This window comes from Alnus glutinosa, chromosome 7 (genome assembly GCF_958979055.1).
Source record: "Alnus glutinosa chromosome 7, dhAlnGlut1.1, whole genome shotgun sequence".
Classification (NCBI taxonomy): domain Eukaryota; kingdom Viridiplantae; phylum Streptophyta; class Magnoliopsida; order Fagales; family Betulaceae; genus Alnus; species Alnus glutinosa.
In genome coordinates this window covers 1840306-1849822 of record NC_084892.1, presented here as the reverse complement: position 1 = coordinate 1849822, position 9517 = coordinate 1840306, and the positions used below count along the sequence as shown (strand labels likewise).

Sequence of the window (9517 nt, the reverse complement as noted above, 5' to 3'; positions counted from 1 at the left end):
TCTTCCTGTACTCTTACGTCGAAACATGTAGCAAATTGTGAAAGAAATATATATACCAATTGATAATGTCGGGCTAATATTTTTTAAACATCGATTAAACAGAATTAAGAGCTAATTAAGAAGCATAATGGACAAAGGCTAGGGGTACTCAACGGTAAAATAACCATAAAAACTGAAGTGCGCGCGTGCCAATCAAGTAACATTCCTTTACCCCTAAGTTTGAGTTCTCTTTAACCCACGGGCAGCTTTTTGGAGAGTATATATATATATATATATATATATATATGTTGTGATGGAAGTTTCACTTTCCTAAGCTAGCGCTGCCGTGATTTCCAGCCTTAACACACGCGATTCATGGTATGTAATATATATGGGCTGTCCAAATTCTCCTTTTTCCTGCGTTTTATTTTGATATTTTAATTCTAGATCTTGATTGATCGCACTAGCTAGATTTTGATATTTCAGATTGTGTTTTACACTTCCATATATAAATCAATCAATCAATCAATCAATCCCATGGACATGTCTGAAATTGACCTTATCTTTTAGATTAGTGCCTAAACCATACAGAAGTAACATTCCTTTTTTTTTTTCTAAAAAAAAAATTAAATTAAATTAAGCGATCGATTAAGGTGAAAACATTAAAATGAAAATCCTAACCTCATATCTTTGTAAATTCTAATGCTATCGACTTCTAGCAAAAAAAAATATATATTTATTTGAGATAAACTATTTATTTAAAATTGTTTCTGCCGTGAATTGTTTGACATAAACTGTTAGATACACACGTAAATTTACGTTACAATCAATCGTCGATTGACACGTGGCAAAGATGGCGAAAAGGATCACCGACTTGAAAAACAAAGGGGTATGTTCCGACCAGAGTGATGTTGAAGAAGTGGCAGGAAACAATATGCACATGGCACTAGAGAAGTTGAACCTTGTTGGTCCTAGAAAGAAACTGCTTGTACTTGGCCTAGGAGGGCTGCTTTGCCATAGGGTTTGCAAACGCAACGTGTCCGACATTCCAAGATCACGCTACCCTGACGCATTCTATGGAAGCATTTTAGGTGAGATTAATCATTAATCCTTGTCTTTATATGTGTTAAGGCATTAATCATGCCGTTATGTTGAACTGTCGTTGCATTTGCACGAGCTAATCACTTTCTCTCGCAGTTTACAAGAGGCCTTATTGTGAAGAATTCATGAAATTTTGCCTTGAAAATTTTGAAGTGGGAATATGGTCTTCAGCAAAGGAGTGAGTAGAATCAAGTCCAGCCACAAATGCTTCTGTTTTTTTTTTTTTTTTTTCAAATAAAACTTCAACCTAGTCTATTAAACTAACATGTGTCAAAAATATCACTTGCATTTTTAATAGAACATGTTAGAATTACATGTATCTTGGACGTACGTATGTCAGTGTAATAAAATGGGTTGAAAATTTTTTGAAGGAAATTTTTTTTTTTTTTTTGAAAACTTCACCTAATTAAGGATACCAAACTTTCACCCATTTTGAAAGAAGTTACCTAAACTTCAAAACGTCTCCATTTAGGGTATTTATTTTTCAAAAAGTTTTAATCAGGGATCTCCCGTTAGGATTTTTCATTAAATCCTATCAAAATTCACAAAATACCCTTGTGCTTATTTAAAAAAATATTTCAAAAATATTTCAAAAATTTAGGCTTAGGTATTTTTGTAAATTCCGTTAAATTCTAACCAACACCTAAATCCTAACAATTTTTTTCTTTTTTTTTTACAAAAAAAATATGGGTATTTTGAGAATTTTGACAGGATTTAACAAAAAATTCTAACAGAAGACTCCTAATTAAAACTTTCTGAAAAATGAATACCCTAAATTGAGACGTTTTGAAGTTCAGGTATCTTTTTTCAAAAATTGTGAAAATTTGGTACCCTTAAATGAAGTTCTCTCTTCTTTTTTTTATTCTTTTTTATTTCTAGCCGTCCAAGTTTCTTATATTTTGCATTTTTGATAAATGTACGTAGATGGTATCTGGACAGCGCCTTGGACTGCATAATGAAAGGATTGAAAAGCAAGGTTTTGTTTGCTTGGGTAAGTCTAAATAATTAATTAAACAGCTTGCTAATGCTACTTATCTCTCTGTTTGTGTGTAAAATCTTTTCATATTTTGTTAAATTGGATTTCGTAGGACCAAGTTGAATGCACTGATTCTGGGTTCAAATCCTTGGAGAACAAGAAGAAGCCTATCTTTTTCAAGGAGTTTAAAAAGCTGCAGAAGTTCAGCATTCAATATTCTGCATCAAACACGCTGCTTATAGATGACAATCCATACAAGGCCTTGCTCAACCCTGTAAATATATTACCACTGTCTTCCAAATTCCAATAGTTTTAGAGTTTACTATAACTTTGTTTCTTATTTTCATATTTTTTCTGCAGCCCTATTCAGCAATATTTCCCAATGAGTACAAGACTGACCAAGTTCGTGATGCGGCTTTAGGTGAGAGAACATAAAATAAATTTTTATACGACCCGCAAACTTAACATGAAATTAGCAGGTTGAAGTTTGAAAATTCGACTCGTTTAACTAAATGGATCACATTAAGATCTGCCTATATAATTTTATACTCATACTTCGACACTAAATTAAAAAAGACCGTGCTTTATTGGTATCTCAACTGAATTTCTGAATTAAAAATTCATTATAATATTGTCCATTAGGTCCTGGAGGTGACCTGCGACTGTACTTGGAAGGACTGGCGGATGCAGATGATGTTCCTTCTTACGTGAAAGAACATCCATTTGGGCAGCCTGCAATAACCCCATTACATTCTGATTGGGTGTTCTATTCGGGGGTTATTCGCCATTTTCAGAAGGAATGAGCCAAATGAAAGATCATAAGCAAATAAATTTTAGAGACTTTTCACCTTGTGCTATCTTTATGTTTGTTAACGTGTTTTGGAAGCTTTTTTCTTTGAAAATTTGTTGTGATATTATATAGATGTGAAAACTAATGTGTTTTTAAGAGTGTTTTCTATTTTAAGTTTGGCTAATTACCAATAAAAATTTTAATAAGCACATTGCTGTGATTAGTCCAACAGAGAAAACTAAATAGAGATGACAACAATTTTACTGTTTCAGATCGTTAACAATTTGAACAATAAATACAAGTCTCTATTGAGCCTATCTCTTCAAGCATATTTCCGACCTACTCATTCGGGCAAATGAGCTCTATAAAGACTTATATTTATTGTCGGTTGTTGGGAATCCAAATCCGAGAAAATTATACCTGACCCTTGAGGTACTATTGAATGGATTACGACACTCTCAATCAAACTAAATTTATGAAAAGAAAATTACGTCAAGAGGGCCTAATGTTTGTACCAAGCAAAAGGACGTCAACACAAATTTGTTTCAATCTTCAGCAATATCAAGCCCTAATTCACTTGGCAGACTATTTTCAATTGCATACAAACCCATCAACGAACATAACAAGAGCAAATGATAACATATCTAAGGAACAAGTAAATGATCTTACAAACTATTAGTATTTTCCTAATCAAATGCTTCAATAGCATTTCAGATAAATTTCTGCCGCTGCAATGGTTACTGATTCTTGATCTTTATGATGAAATTGTCGAACATGTTGAATTAATTTGTAACAACAGTAATTACTCAAATTAATTAGTCTTATCACTTCAGCCTCCAAGTCTCTTAGATACATCTGAAATGAAAATAATCCACTAATTTGCAAAAATTACATTTGGAAGACAACAAATAGCATCAGTAGTAAGCCTACCTATGATTCTATTCACCACATGCGGAGACATTGATGTCAGGATATGGTCTCTGCTCTGGAGTTGGCTCTGAGACATTCCAACCAGCACCGTTCGAGGTGGCGATTGTGTTCAGTTTATCGCTCGTGCCGTTATCCGGTTCTGCATGGTTTCCACCTTGTAATGGTGTAGGGTTAGAAAAGGTCTCACCATCAGGTTTTGATTGTGAGATGGGTCTTGCAGCTGTTAGCATGTCAGGAGCACCTGAGATTGGGGACATCACGGTATGTTCTCGATGGTGCTTCCTTTTATGTGTCTTGTAACCATTTGGCATGAAGCTTCCAACGACAATCTGGCAAATCAAGCAAAACAAATATAGTTGTCAGTATAAGTGATCACTTCAATAGCAATTAAACTAGTAGAATATTTATTGTCTTTATAAATATTACAATAAACTGCATATCTCATTTTGGACTTGGGCGTCAGAAGTACATCATTGTTCGCATCTGTTTTTCTTAAACGAATCAAATAGTCTCATACAGCATATTTCCAACCACAGACATGACGGAAACATAGTTGAGGTTTAATATCTTGTTCATACACCCTAGGAGACAGTTTCGAGTACAACCCATAGCAGATCGAGTGCAGTAATTTATGCTTCATATTGCCAAGATCTGGGATCTAGATACTTAGAATGTTCTTGTAAATAGTTTTCTATCAGTTTGTTCTCAAAAATAGTTTTTGACAATCCCGCTCTCTAATTGCAACCATATTTGGAGGCAACACTTCCTTCATAAAATACGATAACCTCACAGCTACTAAACATATGTTGATTCACTATTAAGTTATATATCATATGATGAAATCATACTAAGAAACATGGTCAATGCGTAAGAATCTTACACTCATGAATTGTTTTAACAATTAAAATGAAATTTAAAGAAACGCCTTACTTGGATAGGGCCAGCAGCCATTAGTAAACCAGCAATGCCACCACCTATTACACGACCATCAGGCCCAGCCAATGAGACACTTAATCCGCCAGTCCTACTTCTTACACCACCAGTAACAGTGACTGAAAATGACCCAGATAAAGACAATATTTCAAACCGGCCCTGCAAGAAGCTTTTGGAATTAAATATTTGAAGGATGTTGGAAAACCAAGTCCATGATGATATATACATCAATAAGCCGTATAAAATCATCAATGGGCAAACATTTTCATAGAGCAGAAACCAAAAATTATGTTGTTTTCAGACAGAACAAAATAGGCCTATATCACAACATGGTATTCCACTAGAGATTGGTGCCATCACGCTTTTCTTCAGGCTCCATAAAATCAACTCCAGAAGAAAAACATGCAACAAACCCCAGTATTTTGCACTGCAACAGCAATATAAACAGGCTCCTTTCAAACTGATAAAAAGACGAGAAAAACAACACCCACCACAATCTGGGCAGTTTTTCAAATATAGACAGTTTACTTTTTTCTTTTTTCTTTTTTTTTTTTTAAAAAAAAAGAAAGAAAAGAAAAGAAAAAGAAAAAAGAAGAGAAGAAGAAGAAGAAGTTATTCAACCAGAAAATTCTTCCTTACAGTCAAAGTCTACTGTTTATCCACCATAGAATAGACTATATTCAGCTTGTAAGATGAAGCATCCAGCTAAAACATGAGTTCTGTATAACAATTATCATCAGTGCAATCATATAAAATGAGTCCTAGGGCTGTAAATGAATTGAGTTGTTCATGAACAGCTCGAGCTCGGCTCGTTTAATAAAAGAGTCTAGCTTGAAAACAAATTTTGGCTCGGATATTAAACGAGTCAAACTCGGGTAAGCTTGGCTTGGTTCGGTTGAGGCTCGTGAACTAAGCTCGCATAATCTCAACTCGAATTATTTGAGCTCGTGTATGTGTGTGTGTGTGTGTGTGTGTGTGTGTGTGTGTGTGTGTGTGTGTGTATATAACATAATATTGTTCTGATTTATTTCCTAAAATAATGTCATTTATACCATGTAATGTCACATTAGTAGAACAATTGCTATTTATTTTTAAAATAAAAAATTATACCAAAAAAAAAAAAAAAATCAAGAGGTGAGATATCTAAGATAATTTTTCAAATGTTTCATTTAAAAAAAATTCTCCATTTACAATAATAATAATCCCTCCAATTTTTAATTTTATAGGCCCAAGAAAATATTGAATGATGTTGTCTTTGTTCTAGATCTGTTTCTTAATTAAATGATGAAATGATGTTGTTAGCTTTTAGCCCTACTTCTAACTCTCTTTTTTTCAACAGGAGCTCAAACTTGCTCGAGCTTGAACTCAACTCGTTTGGTTTACTGGAATCAGGCTTGAGCCAAGTTCAAACTTGGCTGATCTTAGCCAAGCTGAGCTCGAACAGTCTTCTAAAGCTCAACTCGAGCACAAGCCTATTTATATTTTTATCAAGCCAAGTCCAAATAGGCAACACTCTGTTCGATTACAGCACTACAGACGACCAGCTTTCTTACTAATAATAAGTTTATTCTTATCCTCTCTCATTTTTGGTTGTTTGGAAATGGAGTTAGACATTATAATTTATAAACATGGGTCTCAAAATTGTACGTTCAGTCAATTAAGCCCAAAATATTTGAAAACTAGAACACACACAGATCTGGAAGTGTTTTGACTGAAATAATACATGCCTTGAGTGTGTTTACTTGCAAGTTTGGGGAAGAATAGCTTCTCTAGCTCTGAACTAACGGGTTATTTCTACTTATCAAAAAAAAAAAAAAACTAACGGGTTATTTCTGGTAATGCATTCTTAAGAAACAATTTTCTCAAGCACTAAGAAAGTAGATGGTAGAGTAGTGGGAAAAGATGCATAGTTTTGACCCCAGCTATTCCTCCTCCTCACAGGACGGAGCAGAAAACCTTGCTCAGAAATACAATATGGAATAGGTGGTCATGAATGCATGCAAAGAAGAAACTCTAGAACCAACATCGCTCTTGATATGGCTGTGCACAAAGGGATACTAAGACCATAAATCAAAATCTGGTTTATTCTTATAACAGAGAAGCACACGTTCCAATTTACGAGCAACAATTCAACAAAAATGCAAGAGAAAATGACATAAAAAAGCACAAATCAGAGAACATGCCTCGTATGTCAAGATTCCACCAGAAGAGCCCGGTTGGCGAATTGTAACATTTGAAACAGCTCCATTGGCAGAGAGAACACATATTCCTCGAGGACCCTTCTGAGCAAAGGAAAGAATTTTTCCTGCAACATCCTGCAAGCCGCAAAGCAGAGACTCTATTAGGTAAACAAAAGACAATCAGGATTGGCACAAAGATCCTCAAGTAGTATTATTATCACCATTTTATCTAATACATTACCTCCCCAGTGTTGACAGTAACCACATGCGGTGTGAAGTCCCCTCCTGCTGTGTTCGCAAACAATTCACCTTCACAGATCAAAAGTCCACATGTAAGATAAATTAAGCTAAAACAAAATGTAATAGTGATCATGTATGCCTATATTGAAAAATTAAGCGCCATCCAATCTATTAGACAAAAAATCACGTTTACAATGTCAGGCCATAAGATTCACGAATTTTTCATGTTTCCTTCGTTCCTAATGTTATAAACGTATATTAGACAACAAAATACTTCATACAAACCAGAACCCTAATTTTCATGTCCAGAAATAAAGCCCCATCTATTTCCCCTCAAACAAACCAAAACCAGCCTCGTTAAGTAGGTAAGTTGCTAGTCTAGTTTTATGTCAAATTAAAATTCAGATCCCAAACAGACCACTAAATAAACCAATTTTCCAATTCCCTTAATGAAACTTAGTTAAAGAGAATTAAATAACATGAAAGCCTTAAAATTAGTCTTTATGTTTCATTGTGCTAAGTTTCCATAAACCAAAAACAGAAAAAATAAAACATTTAAAGAGATAAAAGATAAATCTTTTTTGGGTGGGTATGTCGATCTTTGTTGACCAACAAAAGGAAGGTGCAAAATAAATGCCATCAACCACAAAATCTTAGTAAATCTCTCTTTATTTTCCTACATTTTCTCAGCAACCAAACAGTACACACCACTGACCCCATCACCACAAACCCAGCTGTACGTTCCTCAAACTCACCTAAAGAAGCAAGAAGCTGCCAGTTTCCAGAGCCAGGAGGCCTGCCTCGTCCCCTTTTGGAAGAGTATTCAGAAGAATGAGGAGAAGAAGGCGACAAAGCAAACCCTGGCGGCGGTGGCACCGTATACGACAGCCTCAGGTTCCCATCTGCGTCGTACTTCCTTGGCCTCCCTCTCTTCTTCTTCCCAAACAACTCACCACTCCCTGTTGTCGTATTTGTTGCCATATTCATAGTTGTTGTTGTGGTTGTCGTTGTTGTTACACCAAGGCTCGTGTCCACCGCCATGTTCACCACCACCTGGGGTGGCGCCACGTGGCTCAACGGGGCTGGGGGTGAGTCCGTGTCCGAGTTTCCGGTTGACCCAGAAAACGTGCTCTCCTTCTCTTCCATTAAACTATGTTTGAACAGGAGAAATGGGTGTTGTTTTCTCTTGTTTTGTCTTTGTTTTCTAGAAGAAGTTAAGGAAAGACGAAGAGAAGTTTGAACAAAGTGGGTGTTCTGCAAATGGCGCCACAAGTGGGTGCATGGAAGGGCTTGCTGTAGCTTTTTTTAACTTTGGTGGGAGATTTCATAAAAACTTCCCTCCATTCATGGTTGGAAGAGAAGAAAATGACTGAGAAACAGGTGCCATTTTCTTGTCTGGACTTTACAGTAGTCTGTCTATAAGCACAATTACCACAACACCTATCTTTTTTTGAGATGCCCAAACTACCCCTCTAAATGGGGAAAAAAAAAATGACAGTTTTTTATTTGCTGTCAAAATATTAATAACTTTTTCATAATATTGTGAAAGCATAACATTTAAGTATTTAATTAAATATACGGATCTTTTGTTAAAAAAAAATTATATATATATATATAATGATTGGGTTATACTTTCACAATAATATTGACTTTAAAGCAATGTTTGTTTATATGGCAATGATAAAGAAAAGATATCTACATATTTATTTTAAGAGATTCAAATTTCTGAATATTTTTGAAGGATCAATTTAAATATAAATAATGATATTTTCAATTTTTCATTTTTTCTAAAAGAGTTAAATAGATTGACTCGTTTTTTTTTTTTTTTTTTTATAAAATTGCAATAAGAACAAATATTAAACTATCAAAAATTAATTAAAAAGACCAATCATAAGTGAAATAAATATAAAATTTTCAAGTTTTATTTTTCTCTCTTCTTTTTTTTTTTTTTTGTTCCATTTTGATTACAATATCAATTAAAATATATTATACATATTGCCAAGAAATGAGAAAATAAGAACTATTTCACGAATGGATGAAAGGAAAGAGATAATTTATGAGATGTATTTGGTGTCTTTAATTTATACCGTTAAAGTCTAAATAAGTAAAAATGATTTTCTCTCAGGTTTTTATAAAAATAAAAAATAAAAAATAAAAAATAAAATGATGGGCAATCTTTGATAGCATAAAAATGTTTGGACTGGTACAAGTGTCAATTACGTTAATACGACGAAATCTAATTACTCTGTTCCAAATGCAGCTAATATAGATTTAGTCCAATTAAGATAAGATTACAATATAAAATTAATTTAAAAAGTCAAAACCGACGGTTCAATTCATAATCAATTGTTAGGAGAAAAAAAAATAAAAAATTGGATATATTCAATC

The 9517-nt window shown here is 34.1% G+C and overlaps 2 protein-coding genes across 3 annotated transcripts; one reads left to right on the top strand and one right to left on the bottom strand.

The window, feature by feature from the left end:
- Positions 1-298: 298 nt before the first annotated feature.
- Positions 299-3022, top strand: LOC133874176 (uncharacterized). Of its 2 annotated transcripts, none has more exons than XM_062312028.1 (7): positions 299-357; positions 781-1070; positions 1177-1258; positions 2005-2071; positions 2169-2330; positions 2417-2477; positions 2699-3022. In XM_062312028.1, exons 2-7 carry the CDS (start codon positions 833-835, stop codon positions 2857-2859), a joined length of 771 nt encoding a protein of 256 aa, XP_062168012.1. In that variant the 5' UTR covers positions 299-357; positions 781-832; the 3' UTR covers positions 2860-3022. The 2 variants fall into 2 exon arrangements, with proteins under 2 accessions (XP_062168012.1, XP_062168011.1); XM_062312027.1 differs by having other exon boundaries at positions 325-357; positions 833-1070.
- A 626-nt stretch (positions 3023-3648) lies between these two features.
- On the bottom strand, positions 3649-8524 carry LOC133874071 (AT-hook motif nuclear-localized protein 1-like). Its single transcript, XM_062311905.1, has 5 exons — positions 7885-8524; positions 7131-7198; positions 6893-7024; positions 4707-4868; positions 3649-4105 (listed from the first exon to the last, which is right to left on the bottom strand). The coding sequence occupies exons 1-5, from the start codon at positions 8273-8275 to the stop codon at positions 3785-3787; spliced, it is 1074 nt and encodes a 357-aa protein (XP_062167889.1). The 5' UTR covers positions 8276-8524; the 3' UTR covers positions 3649-3784.
- Positions 8525-9517: the final 993 nt, after the last annotated feature.